Source organism: Vombatus ursinus, unplaced genomic scaffold, assembly GCF_900497805.2.
Source record: "Vombatus ursinus unplaced genomic scaffold, bare-nosed wombat genome assembly UNPS02014775.1, whole genome shotgun sequence".
Taxonomy (NCBI): domain Eukaryota; kingdom Metazoa; phylum Chordata; class Mammalia; order Diprotodontia; family Vombatidae; genus Vombatus; species Vombatus ursinus.
Genome location: NW_020954553.1, coordinates 7,744,916 through 7,768,420, shown reverse-complemented (window position 1 = coordinate 7,768,420; position 23,505 = coordinate 7,744,916). Strand labels below are relative to the sequence as shown.

Below are 23,505 nucleotides of genomic sequence, written 5' to 3'. Positions count from 1 at the left end.
TGCATGTAAAAATTATGCTCATGAAAATTTTGTCTAGATGGGGAATCAGACATATGGACTAGTAGTTAATGATAGTTTCTAAATTGCCTTTCTTGTTGATAAAAATGTCTGAGCTATTTTCCCTCATCTTGATTCCATTCCTCCCTTTCAGATATCTTAAGAATTGATCCCTCATTGCTGTTTTCTTCTGCTATCCTCAATAAGATTTTACAAATGACTATCTTCTAAACCCATAGTGCCTTTAGCTGCCAAAGCACTCTACTTAGTAAGAAGATCAAATGTTTGCTAATGAGGTGGTTTTTAGGCTCTGCTATTCTCCTTGTTATGGCAATTTATATTTAGAAGTTAAATTTTTTAAGAAATAGTGATAGTGTAATTCATTTTGTCCAATTCTCAACTTCAACAGTAAGGTAGATTGGAGATGCCTCAATTGCATGGCATATTTGATTTTTATTCCTTCTTCTAGCTTGGCCTTAATTTTGATCTTTTTTCTAACAAGCTGATGATAATGACTACACAGATAAGTGATTCAAAAATTGCTTCTCCATTAGTAACGAATTATTTTTTTGTCAGTTAGAATATAATCAATTTCAATTTTTAAATTACATTTTTTGGTGCTTGCCACATACAGGACTTTCGTTCTTTTTGAAGATAGTATCCATGGTATATAGGCAAAGAGGCTTCTGCAATCTATAAGTCTTTGACATCTCATTTCTTACTTCAGAACCAGGTTTTCGAATTTTTTTTAACATTTGTACCTTTGCCCACCTTTTATTATCATCATGGAATATCAATATACATGTTGATTTATTTTGCAGTACTTGGGGTGGGGGAAGAAGCAATCAGGGTTAAGTGACTTGAACAAGGTCACACAGATAGTCTCTCACACAAAGAATTGTACTGAGGAGGATCCCAAATCTGTCTGAGGCTACATTTGAACTTGGGTCCTCCTGACTCCAGGGATGGTGCTTTATCCACTTCACCTCCTAGCTTCCCCCTTTGCAGCATCTTAACAAGTTTTTCATAAAACTTTTCTTCATTTGCAACATAGTTGTTGCACAAGCCGCACTTTTCCTGATGGTCTTTTTTTCAAATACTTAGGAGAATTGAAATATGAGATGACCAAATATCCTATGAAATGGTGTTTTTTTTTGTTTTCTGTGGACATGCAATAAAACTAACTCAGCCAAGTCTTTTATTTTTCTATTCAAGGATATCTAGCAGATTCTTCTATTTAGTTGCAACTTCCTTCTGTGTCTAGTTTGATTTATAATGGAATGCCAAAATTCACATGATTCAGTTCCTTCATGAATACACCTGCTGATCAAAGATCCCATATTTAGTGTGCTAGAAGCTAAGTGAATGTTCCTCTCTAGTTCAGTCCCCCACCCCTGACACCCCAAACAAGATGGAAACCCCACTGCAGAGCTATTCTTGTTTCCAACTTTTCTTATTGTGTTCTTCCTACAGCCAATAGGTATTCAGTTTTGCCCTTTCTTACTATTTTTGTTCAGAACACCTGCTGTTTTTCACCTTGACCACCATTTTGTTTGAACATTTTCCCTCTTTTTAAATTCCCTTATTTTTCAGCTTTGGGCATCAGTTTAATTTGAGTCTTATAATTCTGACCAAGAGCAGATTAATAATTTTCCTTCTGGTTGCCTAGTTAACCTATGATACGTACTATGTGTAAAAGCTGTGGCTTTCCCTGACTATTTCTCTTACCATTATAATAATTCTTTATAGTATTAATGGTAGTAATTGTTTTTTCCACAACCCTGTGACTTAAGTAGTACAAATATTATCTCCATTCCATAGAGAAGAAACTGAAGCCCAGAAAGATTATGTGACTTGCTCCAAGTCACAGAGCTAGTGAGTACAGGATCTGCAATTTAGGGCTCAAGTCTCCTAAGTCCAAGTTTGATACTCTTTCCACTATACTACACTATCGGGCTTGTTCAGTGCTGGTCAAAAGGATTTTTTTTCCCTTCAGGATTTAATAGTTAAAGTTGCATGATTTCTAACCTCTGGACTTTTTTTTTTTAAAGGAAAAGAAGGAAACAAGTGTTTATTAAACACCTACTATATGTGAGGCACTGTGCTAAGTGCTTTACAAATATCTTCTCACTTGATCCTCACAACAACCCTGAGAGGTAGGTGCTTTTATTATCTCCTTTTACAGTTGAGGAAACTGAGGTAAACAGAAGTTAAATTACTTGCCTGTATACAGCTAGTAAGTATCTAAGGCTGGGTTTAAACTCATGTTTTCCTGACTCCAAGCCCAGTGCTTTATCCACTGGATCACTTAGCTGCCTCTTGAGACTTGGTCTTCCTCAAGCTAAAGTACAGTGGTCACTCATGGCTGGATTCCATTATCGACTGGCTTGGGAACTTGGATTCTTCTCTTCTAGTCAGTCAGCCAGTAAACATTTATTGAATGAATGAATATTAAGCACCTATTATAAGCACTAGGGCACAACAAGACAGTCCCTGCCCTCAGGGAGCTCACAGTACAATGGGGGAGAAAACAAGTAAATAAATATGTACAAACAAGTTATATACAGAATAAGTAGGAAATTTTAAAAGTAAGGCATTAGAATTGAGAGGTTGTGAAAGACTTCCTCTAGAAAATGGGATTTTAGTTGGGACTTACAGGAAGCCAGGGAAGGTACTAATCAAGTGGAGGAGGGAGAACATTCCAGGCAAGAAGGACAGCCAGAGAAAATGCCTGGAGCCAAGAAATGGAGTGCCCTGTTTTTTGGACAGCAAGGAGGCTGGCAGCGTCAGTGGATCAGAGGTGGGGAGTAGGGTGTAAATACTGAAAAGCTAGGATGGGACAAGGTTATGAAGAACTTTGAACAACAAACAAATGATTTTGTATTGATCCTGGAGGCAATAAGGAGTCAGTGGAATTTACTGAGTAGGGGGTGACATGGTTGAACTTGTGCTTTAGGAAAATCACTAGGGCAGCTAGGTGGCACAGTGGATAGAGCACCGGCCCTGAAGTCAGGAGGACCTGAGTTCAAATTTGGCCTCAGACCACACACTTGATACTTACTAGCTGTGTGACCCTGGGCAAGTCACTTAACCCCAATTGCCTAAAGAAAAAAAGAAAATCACTTTGGTGGCTGAATGGATTGAGCAGTGAGGGGGAATATTCAAGAGAGATTGTCAAGTTGAAATCAATAGGCCTTGGCAACAGATTGGATATGGGAAATGAGAGATAGTAATGAGAGATAGTAAGGAAACCTAGGTTGTTAAGTCTGAAGCTTTGAAAGTATTGTGTTGCCCTTTACAGTAATAAGGAAGTTAAGAGGGAAGGGGGGAAGATAATGAGTTAAGTTTTGGACATGTTGCATTTAAGATTATCTTCTAGATATCAAGATCTAGATATCTGAAAGGTAATTGGAGATGTGACACTGTAGGTCAGCAGAGAGGTTGGGGCAGGATAGGTAAATTTAAGAATCATCAGCACAGAGATGGTAATTAAATCCATGGGAGCTGATGAGATCATCAAGTAGTATAGAGGGAGAAGAAGAAAAGACCCAAGACAGAAAGAACCCTTTTGGACACCTGTGGTTAAAAGGCCTTATATGGTTGAAGATCCAGCAAAGGAGACTGAGAAGTGATCAGATATGTAAAAGGAGAACCAGAGGAGTGCCCCAAAACCTAGAAAGGCAAAAGAAAAGAGGGTGATCAAGTGTCAGAAGTTGCAGAGAGGTCAAAGAAAATGAGGAATGAGAAAAGGCCATTGTTTTTGGCAAGTATGAGATTATCTTTAACTCTGGTGAGAGCAATTTCAGTTGAATGATAAGGTCAGAAGTCAGATTGTAGTAGGTTAAAAGAGGGTGAGAGGAGAGAAAGTGAAGGCATTTATTGTAGATGGCCTTTTTAAGGGGTTTAGCCACAAAGGGCAGAAGAGATATAGAACAATAGTGAGGATGGAAAGAACAAGTGAGGTATTTTTCTGAGGATAGGAGAGATATGAGCATGTTTGTAGAAGTAAAGAAGGAGCCAGTAGACAAGAAGAGATTAAAGATAAGTGATAGAGTGGAGATGACAGAGGGGGTAATCTGGGGCTCACCATACTGGTGCCAGATTTAATGTGGACACCTGATCAGCATGTTTTACTGCAATTCAGAACTGAGCTTAACTGGGGTTTTAAAATAATAGAATAAAAGATTTATTAATATATGAAGAGTACTCTGGTAGGCACTGAGATACAAAGTTTGCATAAGAAATGGTCCCTGCTTTTAAGGAGCTTGCAATCTATTAGCATAAAACACCAACACAGATTGTTATAATAATATATATTGTTGTTATAATAATATAATATTATGTGATATATATTAGAAATAAGCAAATAACATGTTATGTGAGGTCCAAGAAGACATTACCATTTGGAGGAGCTCAGACAAAGCCTTGTGGAAAAATTAGCATTTAAGTTTGTCTTTATTTATTTATTTTTTTAGTGAGGCAATCGGGGTTAAGTGACTTTCCCAAGGTCACACAGCTAGTACGTGTCAAGTGTTTGGTCTGAGGCCGGATTTGAACTCAGGTCCTCCAGATTTCAGGGCCGGTGCTCTATCCACTGCGCCACCTAGCTGCCCCCTAAGTTTGTCTTTAAAGGTGGGAAGAAGGGTAGGAATTGAACAAAGCTAAAAGGACAGGGAAGGGCACACATTCAAGGCATAAAGAACGCTTTAAGCAAAGGCACTGAGGAATGAGAATGAAGCATCTGTTAGAAAGGAAAAGAGTAGCATAGTTTGGCTGCAGTGTAGAATGTATGAAAGGATCTGATATAAGACAATTAGAAATGTAGGTGAAGCTAGATTATGAAGGACCTTAAATGACAGGCAAAAAAGTTTAAACTTCTAATTAGAGCAATAGATAGTAATTGGTTTTTGGTTTGTTTTTTTTTTTTTTTTACTTTAACAAAGGAGTAACACAGGATCATAGATGTAAAGCAAAACAAAGATGTAAAATATCAGAGGTCATTTAATTCCAGCCCCTTCATTTTACAGCTATAGAAAATGAGGTCCATGGGGGTTAAGTGACTTGTCCAAGCATGAGAAAGCAGGATCCTCTGACTCCACACTTAGGTGCGCTTTGCACTTTTCACAACAGCCCTCCCATGACCACAGAGCTATGCATTATAAAGTTTATTGTGGCACTGGCATGAAAGATGGATTAGGATAGGGGTGGAAAAGGGAGAGACTGAAGCAGTAAGATCTGAAAGGATGTTATCACAACTTTCTAATAATGAAGGTAATAATGAAGGCCCTTATAGGATACTGACTGGATGGAGAAAGAGAGGGGAAGGATGTGAAATGTGTTTCAGAAGTAGAATTGACAAAACTTAGTAACTAAATATGAGAATTGAGGGAAGATTAAAGACAAACCTAAGTTAACAAATGTGAGATAATGGAGGAATAGTGGTAGAAACACTCTCGGTTATTTTCAATCTCTCCCTTTCTACTGGCTCATTTCCTTCTGCCTGTCTCCTTTATCCTGAAAAAAATCTTTACTTGATTCTTCCATTTGCTAACTGTCAAACTATTTCTCTTTCCTCTTTGTAGCAAAACTCTCCAAAAAGGATGTCTACAATAGGTGCCTTCCTTCATGTTCTCTCCCCTCACTCCCTTCTTAACCTCTTTCAATATGGCTTCTAACCTTATTCCACCAAAACTGCTTTCTCCTAAGTTACCAACTATCTCTTAGTTACCAAATTGAATGGCCTTTTCTCAGTCCTCATTCTCCTTGACCTTTCTACAGCCTTTGACACTATTGATCACTCTCCTTGATACTCACTCTAAGTTTTCAAGACATCACTCTCCTGGTTTTTCTTCTACTCATCTGACTGCTCTTTCTGTCTCCTTTGCTGGATCCTCCTATGGATCATACCTTCTAATGGTAGATGTCCCTCTGAGTTCTGTCCTGGGTTCTCTTCTCTTCTCCATCTGTATTACTACACTAGGAGATTTCATGAGCCTCTCATGGACTTAATTACCACCTCTATGCTAATGATTTTCAAATCTACCTTTCCATTCTCTCTGTTGACCTCCAGTCTTGCATCTCCAGCTGCCTTTCAGACTTCTCTGTGAAGAGGTGGGAATTATGTTTTATCATTGATCCTTTGGAGTTATGCCATTAATCAGAGTTCTTAAATCTTTTAAAGTTGTTTTTCTTTACAATGTTGTAAGCATTGTATAAATTGTTCTGCTCACTGTACTCTGCATCAGTTCATAGAAGTCTCCCCAAATTTATCTGATTACATCCTTTTCATGATTTCTTACAGTAAAATAATATTCCATTACATTCATATATCAATCTTTTATATTCATATACCATTATTTGTTCAACCATTCCTCACTTAATAGACACTCCTTAAAAGCCTGTACCTGTTCTTGGATATAATAAAAAGTGCTGCTACTAATATTTTTGTACAAATGGTTTTTCCTTTCCTTCTTTCTTTGATCTCGTTAGGCTGCATACCTAGAAGTGGCACCACTGGGTCAAAGGGTACCCACAATTCAGTGAATTTTACCAATAGTGCAGTAATATGCAAAAGCACTCCCAAAGCACAATTGTCATTTCCTTTTTTGTTATCTTTGACAATCTAATAGGTATAAGATGGAACCTTAGAATTGTTTTCCAGTTTTTATTTTTCTCATTAGTGTTTTGGAGCACTTTTCATATAATTGTTGATATCTTGCTCTTTTCTTTTGAGAACTGCCTTGTTCACATCCTTTTGATTATTTATCTATTGGGGAATGACTCATTTTCTTATGCATTTGATCAGTTACCCCTTTATATCTTTGATATCCAGAACTTGCTGCAAAGATTTTTCTCACAGTTAACTATTTCCTTTGGAAATTTTAACTGAATTGATTTTCTTGGTACAAAAGCTTTTCAATTTTATGTAATCAAAATTGCCCATTTTATTTGCTCTTACAGTCTATATTCTAAGAACTCTTCCCCTATCCATAGTTGTGAATGGTATTTCTTTACTTGTGCTGTTCTTTCTTACTTTACTGACATTTTGAATGATTTCTCAATACACCTCCCCCCCAAAAATATAATTCTTCCTTGTATCAAACAAGTACAGTTAAGTAAAACAAACCAATATATGCTTCAAAATGAGTAGACAACTTTTCCAAGAAGTTTAGTATCCAAGGGGTGGAGCCAAGATGGTGGAGAGATAGGAAGCAGTGCAGTGAGCGTCTCTTCACGAACTCCTCCTCACAGATATAGAAACTGCATCAGACTCACTTATTCAGTGCCATACAAATCAGCTCTTTCTGTGATGGCAAAAAAGTGGAAATTGAGGGGATACCCATCAATTAGGGAATTACTGAACAAGTTGTGCTATATAGTTATAATGCAACACTATTGTGCTATAAGAAGTGACAAGCAGGATGATTTCAGAAAAACCTGGGAAGACTTACATGAACTGATACAAAGTGAAGTGAGCAGAACCAGAAGACCATTGTACACAGCGACAACAATATTGTAAGATGATCAACTTAGCTATTCTGAGCAATACAATAATGCAAGACAATTCCAAAGAACTCATAATGAAAAATCCTATCCACCTTCAAAGAAAGAACTTATGGAGTCAGAATGCAGATAAAAACATACTATTTTTCACTTTATTATTTTATTTCACTTATTTTCATGATTTTTTTGTCTGTGATTTCTTTCACATGACTAACATGAAAATGTTTTGCATCATCGCACATGTATAACCTATATCAAATTCCTTGCCATCTCAGGGAAGGTAGAGGGAAGGCAGGGAGGGAAAAAAGGAGAGAATTTGGAAACCCAATTTTTTTAAATGATAAAAACTGTTTTTGTATGCAATTGGGAAAAAATAAAATATTAATTAAAAAAAAACAACAAAGAAAAGAAAATGTACCAGACTGAAAATCCTGATGGGGAAATGCAAAAAAAAAAAAAAAAGTCACAGTGAGTCCATTGTCCATCCCATTTGGCATAAGGAGATAAACAAGGGAGTCTGTGGACACTAGAGATGGGGGTCCAGCCAGGAGCATGCTGCCTATGGAGCACACAGTCCAGCACCTATGGAGAGACTGCTAAAGGGCAAGAGGAGGTCTCAGATCCATAATGAGTTATCCCTAGACCTACACCTGGGCATGGCAGCTGAGACAGGTGCCAATTGGCAGCTTTGTTGTCCACTACCTAGTTCTGGGTCACAAATTCAGGGTAAACTGAGGAGACCTGTAGAAAGGAAGAAGGTCAGAAGCCAGCCCCAATGCTCTGGCTTAGACGTCAGGCACAAAGCAGGTCTCACTTCGAACATCTAGCCCAGTCTGCAGAGGAAAAACTAGGGTAGCAGTCCCATACCAAAGGGAAGCCTGTAATTCTAACACTGAGCAAACATAGCTTTCTAACTGACTGATAGACACAGAGTCCAAAAGTATTCCACTCTTCCTTAGACAAACACAGATCAAGAACTTGCAAGGCTCAGACCAGGAAGACAGCAATCAGATATTGCTCTGGATCAGGCCACTTTGAGAGCACTAAAAGCTTACAGGTCCCCGGCATGTCCCCGACATGTTCTGATAATACAACATTCAGTACTCCAAGAAAGCAGCAATAGGACCAGCCCAGACTGTCCCTCCAAAAGTATAGCAGAGCCCAGCCCCAGTATGAAATCTGAACTCAGAAACTGGACTGAAAGAATGAGCAAACAGAAAATGAGCTACTTAATAATGAGCTATCATGGTGGCAGGAATGTTTAAGACACAAACACAGAAGATAATGACTCCAAGATATTTACAAGCATTGCTTGTAAATAGAAGAAAAACACATCTTGCACTCAACTGGAGCCTCACAAACTCAACTTAATTCCTTAAACAGATGAAGCAAGCATTTAAAAAAAAGTTTTAAAATGTTTTTATAAATGAAATGAGAATGCTAGAGGAAAAAAAAAACAGAAATGAGAGCTATGGAAGAAAGAATTACAAAAGGAATTAACAGCTTGGCATAAGAAGTAAAAACCTTGCCCAAGCAACAAACTCCTTGAAAATCAGAATAGACCAATTAGAAGCCAATGACTCAATGAGACAACAAGAAATATTAAAACAGAGTCAAAAGGGTGAAAAAAAAAATAAAGATGTCTCATAGCAAAAACAACTAACCTAGAAAACAGATCAAGGAGTAAAAAAATTTAAGAATCATCGAACTATAACCAATCAGGAAAACAATTTGGAACTATGCCCTAGAAGCTATTAAAGTATATATATATACTTTGACAGAGCAATACCACTACTAGGCTTATACCACAAAGAGATCAAAGAAGAAAAGGACCATATGTACAAAAATATTCATAGCAGCTCTTTTGGTTGTAGTGGCATAGAATAAGAAGCTGAGGGGATGCACATCAATTGAGGAATGGCTAAACAAGTTATGGTATATGAATATGATAGAACACTATTGTACTGTAAGAAATGATGAAAGGGGTGGTTTCAGAAAAACCTGGGAAGACTTGTATGAACTGATACAAAGTGAAGGGAGCATAACAAGGAGAACAATTTATATAGTAACAGTAATATTGTTAAAAAAAATCAACTTTGAAAGTTGATTTGAAAGAGAAACTCTGCTCAACACAATGACAAACCTCAAATCCAAAGTACTCATAAGGAAACATGCTATCCACCTTCAGATAGAGAACTGATGGACTCATAGAGCAGACTGAAACATATTTTCTTCTATTTCTTTATTTTTCTTGTTTTTTTGGGGGGGGGGGGGGGACATGGCTAAAGTGGACAGTAGTTTTATGTAACTAAGCATATTTGTAATGGGTTTTATTTTTCTGGCCTTCTCAGTTGGTGGGGGAGACAGAGATGGGAGAGAGAGAATTTGGAATTGAAAAATAAAGAACAAGCAAAGTAAAACCATTCCTATCTCCTTAAAAAGCCAAAAAAACAATCAAGGGACTATCTGAACACCATGACCCAAAAAACGCTACACATCATATTTCAAGAAATCTTGAAATTAAACTATCCGGATCTTTTATAAGAAACCAGAGGGCAGAATGGAAAGAGAAAAAATCCAATGGTCACCTCTTAAAGGAAACCCCACAAGCTCTTTTTGAAGTGGCAAAGAATTAGAATTAGAGAGTGGGCCATCAACTGGGAAATGGATAAACAAATAATGGTATATAAATGTGAAGGAATATTATTGTCCTGAACTGTTATCAGCTTAATTACCAGGATTCCAGAGAACTATTGAAGAAATGTGCTATCTACCTGCTGGTAGAGAACTAAATAAAATACTTTCAGAAATATGTTGGACAATTCTTAACCAAATAATGGTGATCACAAGAGACAAAATAAAGAATTTAGTGTTAGGGAAAAATATGTACATCAAATTTTTCTGAAATGGGTCTGATATCCAAAGTATTTACAGAGTTGACACAAGACATAAGACCAAGATCCATTCCCCAATGGAATAGAATCATAAACTATTAACAACTATACAAAAGACTGCTCCAAATCACTATTGAGAGAAATAAAAATTAAAAGAACTTCTAAGTTTGATCTGACACTCAGAAAACTGTCAAGGGTGACAAAAGATAAAAATAGCTTATAATAGAGAAGACAAGCATGCTAATATATTGTTGGTGGAGCCATGAATTGGTCCAGCCATTCTGGAAAGCAGTTTGAAATTATGTTAAAGAAATTACTAAAATGTCATACCCTTTGTCCCACTGACCACAGTGTTAGGCGTATAATCCTGCATGCCCCACTCCATATCTTCCACACTCCTGAATAGATCAAAAGAAAGGTCCTAGATACACAAAAAATATTAGTAGGAGCACTTTTTGTAGTAGCAAAGGACTGGAAATAGATGCCCATTAACTGAGAAATAGGAAAACAAATCATGGTATATGAATGTAATGGAATATTACTATTCTGTAAGAAATAATGAATAGAATTCAGGGAAGCATGAGAAGACTTTATTGAACTGAAACAGATTGAAATAAGCAGGACCAACAAAACAATATACACAATTTCAACAGTATGTAAATGGAAAACCAAAAATGAACACTGTTTAATTATAATGACCAAGTTTGGCTCTGGAGAAGAGTTGAGAAATTCACCTTCCTTTCTTTGCAGAAGGTTGAGTACTATGGTTATGAAATGTTGCATTTACTGTCAGATACAGTTGATGTGTTTGTTGTTAGTCTTGCTGAACTGCTTTTAATTTTTTTTTGTCATAAAGAATAGAAAGTAGAGGGAAAAAGGGAAATAGAAATGAATATGTTAAAAAGATATTAATAAAAATAAAAGTTATTCCATAAACGAATGTAAAAGTATTTTGGTGGAGGGTTCTTGGCCTAGCTAAATGCTATGACTCTATTGTGACCTGTGACTTTTCACAGAAAAGTAAAATTTAAACTTCATGACTATTAATAGATTTTTCATTTTCACTTTAAAAAGATACCTGCTAATTCTAATATTTTAAGTATTTTTCTCAGCACCTGTATCATCTATAGTAAAAGCATATTAAAAGTACTTATATTTTCTCTTTACAGGAAGTATAAGATAACCAAAATTGACAGATTTGGACAATCCCCTGTTTTGAATCTATTTCGCCTAACTGGTTTTTCAGGAGTGGTACCCATTAATTTATAGGTATGATTCTGTGTAATTACTGATACTACAGTTACTTAAATGTACAAAAAACCAGCAGATTTATGTAATGATAAGTCAGAGCATATATTCATTACTTAAAAGATTCACTTTATGAAGTCTTTAATATATGGGACATGTTGGCCAGGTCTTCCAATAAATGGTTTTGTTCCTTTGATATTCCCCTAGTTTGTTAACTTGTTATTGCATTTCTTACCATTGTATGTTTTGTTCTTTTGTCTTCTCTTAAACTCAGAACACTGACTTTGTTTTTCACTATTGGGATTCCTGCCCTCTTTTCTTGAAATTCTTTTCCTTCTTTGGTTCAGAATTTCAGAATCTGAAGGAACCTCTGTCCATTTAGTCCAACCCTTATCTAATCGTAAAATCCTTTTTACAACATCCCCAATAATACGGTCATCTACCCTCCATTATTCTTTTCTACTGACATTCCACTCTCCCAGTTTTTCTCCTATCTTTCCTGCAACTCTTTCTTCATCTTTTTACATCTTTCAATCCCCTAAACATGAATTCTTACCATAGCTTTTAGCTCTTCTCATGGTAGTCTATAGAGAACTCATCTACTTCCAGCTCCCCAGCTGTATGTAAATGACTTTAGAAATTATCTCTTCAGCTTTTGTATCTATTCCTACATTTCAAATCTGCCTACTGAACACTTCTACTTGGATATTGTCATTTCCTCAAATTAAATTCAACATGTCTGAAACTGATTCTCTCCCCTCCCCCACCAAAGCCAGTATCTGTCCTTGACTTCCCTATGTCTGTTAATGATGCCACCAGTCACCTAGACTCAAAACTTCAAAATCATCATAGACTCATCCAATATCATATCAATCAGATCCTTCTGATGATTTATTCATTGTATTTCTCTAATCTATCCCTTCCATTCAATTCACCCTGATTCCTACCTTACCAGAACTGTTAAAATCAGCTAAGTTATCTTCCTGTTTCCATCATTTTTCTTATCCAATCTATCATCATCTTAATCTTCTTAAACCATTTCAAAATCAGAGAATTCCAGACTTTGAAGGAAACAAAAAAAGTCATCTATTCCACTTGTAAATGAACAGAAATTCTCTCTAAAATATACCATAGTATTCCCCCATAATACAGAACTTGTACTTAAAGATGTATCTAACATCTTACACCATTTTACTTTTGGACAGCTCTAATTGTTAGGAAGCTTTTCCTTACATTGAACAGACAGCTTTGCAACTTCAACCTATTACTCCTAGCTCTAGCATCTAGGGCAAAGCAATACAAGTAAATTCCTTTTTACATATGACAGCTCTTCCAGATTCTGTACTTTGAAACACCATCATGTTCCTCTCCCTCTCCCCACCAAGTATTCTTTGTTCTAGGATAAACATCCCCCAGTTTCTTCAACTGAACTTCATATGGCATGGTATCCAAGCGCCTTCACTATTCTCCTGTATGCTCCCCACCTGTCAATGTCATTCCCAAATGTGGTACCCAGAACTGAACACAATAATTCAGATATGGTCTGACCATGGCATAGTACAGCAGGACTATGACCGCCCTAAATCTGGCAACTGTGTTTCTTAATGCAGCCTAAGATTGTTTTAGTAGCTTTGTCTGCTATTGTTTATTGAAACTGAGCTTGAAGTCTTAAAAACTCTCAGATTTTCTCACATCAGTGTTGTCCAACTATATCTCCCCTATCCTCTACTTAGGCAGTTGATTTTTAAAATCCAAGTGTAGAACTTTACACTTACTCCTATCGAATTCCATCTTATATTTGACCTATATCATTATTGAGGTTTTTTTGGTGCCTGATTCTGTCATCCATTAACTATCTGTCCCAACTTTTTATTATCTATTGAGTTTGAAAAATGTATTTATAAGCCTTTTTTTATACTTGTACTTATATTTGTACTTACAAAACTCTAAATATACAGATGTGATGAATGTGCCTTCATCCAAATCATTGACAAAAAAAGGTTAAACAGAATAGGGCCAAGGACAAGCTCCTTGAGGTGTACTCCATTGGAGATCTCTGTCAAAATTGATATTGATATTCAATAATGGCAATCTCTAACTATATTATCATCAATCCCACGTCTCCATCTAGTTGACAGTAATAAGAAAAGTCAGTGTTGTTTTCCAGATCTACTTCTCTAGTAATTCTGTCAAGGAGAGGAAATGTGTTTAGCCTGTATGACCTACTCTTGATGGAACTAAGTTGACTCTTGGTATGCTGCCCTTTCTAAATGCTCAGAAACTACCCATTTAAAACAAATTGTTTTTAGAATTTCGATAAGAATCTTAAGTCAAGATTACTAATCTATAGTTGTAGATCCCACCCGCTTCCTTATTTTGAAAACTGGGATATTTCCTCATCTCTAATCCCATAGTACCTCTTTCTCTAAAAATTTTATGATTGTTAGCAGCTCAGCAGTGATAACCACTAAGCTATCCTTTGCCTTCTGAAATATCATATACCAGCTTCTCCAGTCCTTTACATGATAAGTGCTAAATCATGTGTGATCCTCACTGTGACTCCTCAGTACTTGATTTTTTCTTTCTGCATGCTTGCATTGTCTTTTCTTAGCTCTGGATTTTAGGGTATCATATTCTTAGAAGTTTTCATTTAAGGGTTTCTTTCAGGATGTAACTGGTAGATTCCTTCTATTTCTACTTTAACCTTTAGTTCCTTAATAGATCTGGGCAGTTTTATTTTAAGATTTGTATGGGATGTCTAGGGTCATTTTTTGGTCATGGCTTTCAGGTAGTCCGATGATGCTTGAATTTTTTCTTCTTAGATCATTTTATTTTCCCAGTCACTTATTTTTGCTAGGAGATACTTTACATTTTTTTACTATTTCAGTCTTTTGATTTTGTTTTATTATTTCTTGTTTTCTTATGAAATCATTGGCTTCTACTTAGTCCATTCTAATTTTCAGAGAATTTGTTGTTTGTGTAAGGTTTTGTACCTCTTGTGCCAAGCTATTAATTCCTTTTCTAATTCTTCTATAGCTCTCATTATTTCCCAGTTTTTTCCTGTAGCACTTTCATTTAATTTATAAAAACATTTTCAATTAAAAGAAAACTTATTTCATCTCTTCTAGAAATTCTACTTCAGGTTGTGTCCAAGCTGCGTTTTTCTCTGAGGTTTTGCTTGTAGATGTTTTGTAGTCATTGTATCTTGAGTGTCCTTATCACTACAATAGCTTTTTATGATGTCAGTTTTCTTTAAAGAATTTTGTTATTTATTTATTTTTAACTTAAAAAATTTTTTTTGAGTTCCAAACTCTCTCCCCTCCCTCTGAGCCTTCCCCTACCCACTGAAAAGGTAAGCAATATGATATCAATTACACATATGAAATCATGTAAAACATATTTGCATATTAGCCATATTAGGATGAAATTCTTTATTTCTTTCCTCATTCTTCCTATTTCCTGGCTTTGGGCTTGATGTTTGAACTGGGCTTTGCACACTTTTAGAGGGAGGGTGTGGGCAGATCCTGTTGTTACTTTCTTGAGGTGTTGAATGTTGTATTATCCCAGTGTTTCCATAACATTGACAGCTCATACTGAGGACCTGCAAGCTTTCAGCGCTTACAAAGTGGTTTAATCCAGAGCACAGTCCAATTGCTGCACTCCTGATCTGACCTGGGTTTGGTTCTGAGTAATAGTAGACTACTGCTGGACTCAGCTACTATCTATCAGCTGAGAAGCTCTGCTGGGTCAGAGTGACAGAATGTAGGTTCCCTTGTGGTCTCGTATTCTTCCTGTGGTTATTCCTCTGCAGGCTTCAGACTAGCCTGGAGGTTAGAACCAAGACCTCACTTTCTTCCTGGACTCTGAGCCTCACTGTTGCTGCTTGCATCTGAACTTATTCCTCTTACTACACTTACTACACTGTGTAAGGCATGCAACTGCTTCTTTATGCTCCAGAATAGAATGGAATGCCACTCTTAAGCACAGGTCCTCTCCTCAGTATGGCCTCAGTCTGACCTGGAACTGGGTAGTGGGTGACACACCTGCCATTTGGCACCTTTTCCTGCACCCTACCAGGTCACAGTGGCCTAGTGTGATTTTGGGACCTCTTCTTGGGATGGAGCACAGCCTCTTCCTAGGATTCCTGACCAGACCTTGTGCCCAGTATTCACAAACCTGTCTGTTTCCCTAAGATATCCTGGGCTGGAAAAATGACTCACTGCATTGTGTTTTCCCTCTTGGATTTCAGTCTGGTATATTTTTTATATCTTTTTGGTAGAGTGGGGGGTGGAGAATCTTACTTTACTTTTTCCTGCTATTCCAACATTTTGGCTCAGCCTCACCAATCTGGCTTTAACCCACATTCTTTCAAAACTCAACCCAGCTGCTACTTTCTCATGAAACTTTTCCTGATATCCCATTTTCCTTCTCCCTTAATTCAATTCCACAGGAATATATTAAATGATTGTACTGTGATAGGCATTGGGGATATGGAGATAAAAATGAAAAACAGACCCTGTCCTCAAGACAGTCAGCCAACAAACAAGGAACTCCCTTTTAATATGAGACATCATATAAAGAGATAAATAAATGTAAGATAATTTGAAGAAGGGGCAGGAAATCAGAGGAGACTTCACGGAATAAGTGGCACCTAAACTGATCCTTGAAGGAAACTAAAGACTATAAGAAATGGAGGTAAAGAGGGTGTTCATTCTAGATATGAGAAACCATCTTGAAAATGAAGGTAGGAGCTAGAATACCAAGCTACTGTAATTTATATTTTATACTGCAGGTATTAGGGTACCACTGAAGATGCTTGGGCAGAGAAATGACCTAGTAAGATCATTTGTGCTTTAGGAAAATTATTTTTGGTAGTTATGTGGAGGATAGATTGGAAAGAAGAGAGCTTAGAAAGCAGAGAGACCAATTAAAAGCTAGCATAACACTAATAGCACTAATCCTAGCATTTATTTTGTGCTAAGGCACCAAATTTGCAAAGATTTGCAAATACTATCTCATTTTATTCCTACAATAGCCCTGTGAGGTGGGTGCTTTTATTATGCCCCTTTTTAGAGGTGAGGAAAATGAGGCAGATAGCAGTTAAGTGATTTGCCCATCATAGAGCTAGTAAGTATATGAGGCAGGTCTTTCTAACTTCACGCCCAGTTCTCTAATCCTCTGCACCATATAGCTGCTTATAAAGGTTTCTGAGAAAGACAGAATACAGGTATAAAATGAGGAGACACTGGCTGTATTGGTTTGTTTTGTTTCCCTTATACTTCTTTGTTACGAGGGAAGGGCACAATAAAGCATTTATTAAAAAGGAGTTTAACAGTTAAAGAGTAGAGAGATGAGTCAATAACTGGATAGGATAAAAGGATCAAGGGAAGGGTTTTTGGATTTTTTTTTTTAAGATTGAGGAGAACTGAGAGTGTTTATGAAGATGGGAAGGAAATACTCACAGAGGAGATATTGAAAATGTATAAAAATTTGCTAGGATGGAAATTAGATCAGAAATAAGAACTCTAAAAAAAAAGAAACATAACAAAGTATATAGCTTAGAATATATAATGAAGTATCTCTCCAAACTAGTAGAAGCTCTTAAAGACAGGATATGCAAAGATAATTTAAGGATTATAGGTCTTCCAGGAAAACATGATAAATTAAAAAAGGCTTTATTGCTATATTTCAAGAAACAATATAAGAAAAACCTGCCTGTAAGTTTTGAAAAAGACAGCAATGATTGCAGATTGCTGATAATGAATTTCAAAACAACAATACCAAGCAACAAATTTTGCAAGCAGCCAAGAAATAGGCCTTCAGCTATGAAGAAAAGCCAATTTGAATAACACAGAATTACTCCATCTACAAGAAATCAGAAGAAAGACTGGACTAGGTTATTCTAAAAAGCAAAGGAGATCAGGATGTTCCACCAGTAAGATATTCTATAAAGCTGAATCTAATAATCAAAAAAGATATATGCAAGCTCAATAGAAGAGAGATGTTTGAATTAAATTGCCTCTTAAAATTTAAGGATGACAGAATTCTGGCTAGAGAGTGAGCACAACTGATTAAAAAACTGGTAAGAATGTATTTACAACTCCAATAAGAAATTTAAAACTAAAGTGAACAGGGGAAGGAAGATACTATGTATATCCTTCAAGTTAATACCGTAGGGAGTATATCTACAGTGAAGCAAGAATAGCAATTGAGGTCCACCTCCCCCAGAAGAGAACGTCAAACAAAATCCAGGGGAGAAGACTAGAAGTAAAATCCATGGTCTAAAATGTCTATAAATAAATGTCCAAAGTTTAGGCAATAAATAAGAAAGTAGAAGTCCTAATGCAAAGAGGAAAATTTGATGTCACTGATATAATTAAGATTTGGTGGGATAAAACATATAACTAGACCATTTGTTCTATATGGGTATATATTATTCAGAGAAATAGCACAGGTAAAAAGTATGGGGTGAGATAACATTATATAAGGTGGTGCAGTGGATAGAGTGCCAGGCCTCGGGTCAGAAAGACTCATCTTCCCACGCTCAAATCTGGCCTTAGACACTTACTAACTATGTGACCCTGGGCAAGTCACTTAACTTTGTTGGCCTCCATTTCCTCATCTGTAAAATAAGCCAGAGCAGGAAATGGTAAACCACTCTAGGATCTTTTCGAAGTAAACCCCAAATGGGGTCACGAAGAGTCAGACACAACTGAACACCACCACCACCACCACCACCACCAAATATTTATATAAAGAAATCTAGAAACCAGAGCAGGGAAGCATGTTGGAGAATATTTAGGTGAGGTCAATGGAGGAAGAAAAAGTGATTTTTGTCAGTGGAGTGTACTATAGATCACCTGGACAAAAAGATGAAATTGATGAGAAATCTGGGAGATAGATCACAAGTGTAATAGAAAGGCATAATATAGTAGTGATAGAGGACCTCAGTTATCCAGACCCTCTGCTGACAAAAGCAAAGCAAGTACATTTTTTATTTGCCTTAATAATTTTATCCTTCAAAAGATGGGGAATTTGACATGGAGAGATTCAATTATGAATCTGATTCTGAAGCAACTGATTCTGGAGTAAAAATGATGGGAACCCTGGGAGAGGGACGAGAGAAGAATGATGAGTCTCTCCTAGAGTTTGTGAAAGAGAAGGATAGGAAATCCAGGAACAATGTGATATGTACCCTACATTTTGGCAAAGCAGATTTTAGAGGGTTAGATAGGGAGATATTCAAGAATGAAATTATAAAGACACAAAAGGCAAAAGAGGAGCAAAACAGGATTTGTCTGAAAAGACCTATGTGGTTGAACAGGGAACTTACCAGACAACTTAGATTTAAATGTACAAAAGAAGGAAATTTACAAAAGATGGAAGCCAGGCCAGTTAACAGAAGATAAATATAAAAGTGACAGTCCTTGAAAAATAGTATCAGGAGTTTTAAATATCAGAATAAGCTGAGGCTCTTGAGGGAAGGGTACTTTGGGTGGTTTGGTTTTGTTTAAAAGCTATATTAGGAGGAAAAGGAGAATCAAGAAACGGATAGGACTTTTGTTTGGGGTCAGTGGGATGCTGATTACTGACAGTAGATAGGAGAACTACTCAATTATTTTGCTTTTTTTTCTACCAAGAAGAATGACCTTAGCACTGTAAATGAGAAAGCAAAAATGACTAACAGAATTAATACCAAGATAAGTAAGTAAGGAGATACTAAGAGAGCTAGTTCTTAGTTGCTCTTTGATGAATTTAAGTTACCTGGCCCAGATGAACTACATCCTCAGGTTCTTAAAGAGCTGGCAGATGTAATTGCTGAGCCACCATGATATTTGAAAGATTATAGAAAATAGGAGAGCTATCACAAAGTTAAAGACTGGCAAATATTCCAATTTCTGAAGAAACGAAAAGAACATCTTCAGCAAGGTATAGCCAGTGTACTTGGACTTCAATGAATGGACTTAAGTTTCTGGAAAATTCTAGAGCAGATCATTAAAGAGATTGTTGGAGAACATCTAGAATGGAAAGAGAGAATTACAAAGAGCCAGCATGGCTTCATCAAGAACAAATTGTTATAGACTAACCACATTTTCTTTTTGGACAAGATAACTAAACTAGTTGATGAAGGAAATGTTAGGATTTAGTTTACCTAGATTTTAGCTAAGCTTTTAATAAAGTACCTTATGTTATTCTGGTAGAAAAGATGGAGTTATATGAACTAGATGATAAAACAATTAGATACATTCAGAAATGGTTGGATAGATAACCAGTTAAAGAGAGTTGTTGTTAATGATTTAAGGTCAAAGCGACAAGATGTCTTCAATAGAGTTCCCTAGAGAGCTATGCTTGGCCCTATGCTGTTTAACATTTTTATCAATAACTTGGATAACAGCAAAGATGACATGTTCATCAAATTTGCAGATAACACAAAATTGGGAGGGATATCTAACAGGTTCCAAAAAGATATTGACAGGCTTGAGCACTGGACTGTAGTAAGATGAAATACAGTAGGAATAAATGCTTCATATTTATCTTCTTTATGGCAATATAAGCTACAGCAAGCAAGACTCCTTACCTTCAAGGAGCTTATATTGGGAGGTAGGGTAGAGAATACACAAAGAGGAGTTGGAGGGGGAAGGAGATACTGAGCGGGGCAGCATGATTTGAAGCTGGTGGCCTACAACTGAGGTGGAAACTTGGTTCCAAAGAAGATAAATCCAAAGCAAACTTATTAGATAGGGCCTGGAATAAAGTCCAGATTTCCAGTAAGGAGAATAAAAGATTGAGAGAATGGATAAGAAAACAAAACCCTAAAACCTTGCTAACAAGAAACATATTTCAATGTCCTCTTTTTTGGAGGAAGAGAGGGATCCTATAACTAGGTCCCCTTTTCCTTTCATTCTATGCCATCTCCCCACCCCTCCACTGAAAAAGAAAAAAGAACCCCTCTAACAAATATCCATAGTAGAGCAAAACAGATCCCCACACTGGCCATGTCTGAAAATGTACATCTTTTATTTGATATACCCCCATTTTACATTATATCTTATTCTAATGAAATGATTTTGTTCATGGAAAATTTTTTAAATATTATGTAGTCAAAATTATCCATTTTGGCTTTTATGATCATTTCTATCTCTAGCCATAATTGTGAAAAATTGTTGTTCACTTGTTTCTCACTCTGTGACCCCATTTGGGATTTTATTGGCAAAGATACTGGAGTGATTTGCTATTGCCTTCTCCAGCTCATTTGACAGATGAGGAAACTAAGGCAAACAAGGTTAAATGGCTTGCCCTGGGTCATATAGCTAGTGTCTGAGGCTGGATTTGAATTCAGGAGGATAAGTCTTCCTAACTCCAGGACCAATGTTCTGTCTTCTGCAGCATCTTGCTGCCCCAGCTGCTGTTAAAAGTACCTACTTCTATTCTCATATGTATTTTTTCATACATATTGGCTTAAAGAAAATATCTAGAATTGAAGCATCTATTTTTGTTGATAAATGATTATCCTTGCAATTAAGTTTGGCAAAGACACAGCCATCAAAATATTCATGATTAAACTTTTGAATAAATGATGGTTTACTTTCTATTGACTTCCTAAGTATAATACTTCAGTTCAGACTCAGCATCATTAAAATAATCATAATTAAAGCTTCTGTAAAATTGACTTTTTAAAAGCTAGAATATTTTTATGGTACTTGTGTGTGTGTAGCCTCTAAAATTAAAATCTGTGAATGAGGAAGATTATTACCAAACAAAATATGGTTTTGTGGGAAGAAGAAAAGTTTAAACAGAATCCACTGATTATGATTTAAATTAAATCACTCTTTAAAAAGGCAGTCTCATTTATTTTTAGATAACTGTGTTTTCCATTTCCTCAGGGATGGAGATTGCCTCTCATCAGTCTCACCTGTTGCAACAACTTAATGAGCAGCGAAGGCAAGATGTGTTTTGTGACTGCAGTATTCTAGTTGAAGGGAAGGTCTTCAAAGCACATAGAAATGTGCTATTTGCAAGTAGTGGCTACTTTAAAATGCTTCTTTCTCAGAGCTCAAAGGAGACTAGTCAGCCAACCACAGCTACATTTCAAGCATTCTCACCTGATACTTTTACTGTTATTCTGGACTTTGTATATTCAGGCAAACTTTCTCTCACTGGTCAAAATGTCATAGAAGTGATGTCAGCTGCTAGTTTCCTTCAGATGACTGATGTCATTAGTGTATGTAAGACCTTCATTAAGTCTTCACTTGATATAAGTGAGAAAGAGAAGGATCGCTATTTCAGTCTCTCAGATAAAGATGCCAATTCCAATGGTGTAGCAGAACGTTCTTCTTCTTATAATGCAGGGTGGTGTGGAGAAAGCAGCCCTCCACAATCTCATGTAAGTCCAGACCAAGGAACATGTACTATGAGTGGAAAAACTTGGAGTAATTACAACTACTATCCAGCTTCCCAAAGGAGCACTCAGCAACACCCACCCAAACATGAACAAAGACAAGATTCTGTTAAAAAGTCCAGGCATTTGGGATTACCACAGTCTACAGATGTTCCTCATTACAAGTCAAGCAAGCTTGAAGAGCGAACTTCTGAGCCTCCTAATCACACTCCTCCATCTGAAGAAAAGGTACAAAATGATGCTGAAATTGACTTCCCTCGTGTGGGGCATAAGTATGGCAAAGTATCTGATGTTACACCCAGAAGCCTACCAGGCTCCCAACAAGAACAAGAATCCTCTCGATCTACATCCAAGTCACCTAAAACTGATGAACCATATTCCAATATGCCTTTAATTTTAGGTGTTATGGGCAGCTGGAATGAAGGTAAGAAGTGATTACTTATAAAATCTATACCCATGATTTTCTAATAACACCATACTTTACAATTAATTACCAAGTTAAAGAAATCATAAATAAAGGGAACATAGTTATTGAATACATTTACTGACAGCCAAGAAATTAAAAAGACAAGAGACAGTGAAAAATATACTTTTCTATTACTACACTAGAGAGATCGCTGTTAAATGTTCTATCGTAATTTCTAAACAGTTCAGTCTTTTAAAACTGATATAAATGTTTTATTCTTTCCAAATAATTATAGTCATCCAAAAAGACCTGAATATAAAATTTTGATAAAGGAGAAGGAAAATAAAATGATCATGTAAGTTGACATACATTCTCACAGGCTCAATAACTAAGAAATTAGATTAGCTCTAAGTCCATCAAGTTATAACTGAACATTGAATAAAAATTGTGCATACCTCCTGCCATACTCCTTTTTTCCTGGTACTAATACTATACTTTTTCATGTGATTAATATATGCCTCATTGACAAGGTACTGGTAAGTGTACAAGGGGGAAAGTGGCAAAAATTTTCCACATTGATAGTTTAAAAAAAAAAATCACAAGCCCCAAATAGTCACGTCAAGGATTATCTATTAAGCTCCTCTTATGTGCTACGCACTGTACTAATAAAGCACTAGATATACCAAAAAAAAAGGGTTATAAAAAAGAGTTCTTGCTTTCAAGGAGTTCATAGTCTAATTAAAGAAAGCTACTCAAATAACTATGTTCAGACAAGATATATACAGGATGAGTAAGAAAGAATCAATAGAAGGAAGGCATTAACATTAAAGAAGATCAGGAAAGGTTTCTTGGAAAAGATGGGATTCTAGCTGGGACCTGAAGGAAGTCAAGGAATGTAGGAGATAGAGAATTCCAGGCATTAGGGACAGCCAGTAAAAATGCATTGAGCTAGGAGGTGGAGTGTCTTGTGCAAGGAAGCCAGTATACCTGGGTTACAGAGAATGTGGATGGGAGTAAGGTATAAGAAAACTGGAAAGTAGGAAGGGACCAGGTTATAA

At 36.5% G+C, this 23,505-nt stretch overlaps 1 protein-coding gene across 4 annotated transcripts in view; it reads left to right on the top strand.

Moving 5' to 3' along the window:
• Positions 1 to 2,111: 2,111 nt before the first annotated feature.
• The window catches only part of ZBTB8A (zinc finger and BTB domain containing 8A), a 31,769-nt gene continuing 10,375 nt past the window's right edge, over positions 2,112 to 23,505 (top strand). For 3 of the 4 annotated variants that reach the window (XR_003569293.1, XM_027864353.1, XM_027864355.1), the window contains exons 1-3: positions 2,112 to 2,153; positions 11,564 to 11,663; positions 21,527 to 22,465. Coding sequence is in view for 3 of the 4 variants with exons in the window: in XM_027864353.1 (XP_027720154.1) it covers positions 21,529 to 22,465 (937 nt within the window). In the remaining variant the exon portion in view is untranslated. The remainder of the gene's footprint in view (positions 2,154 to 11,563; positions 11,664 to 21,526; positions 22,466 to 23,505) is intronic. The other variant, XM_027864354.1, reaches the window with a different exon arrangement.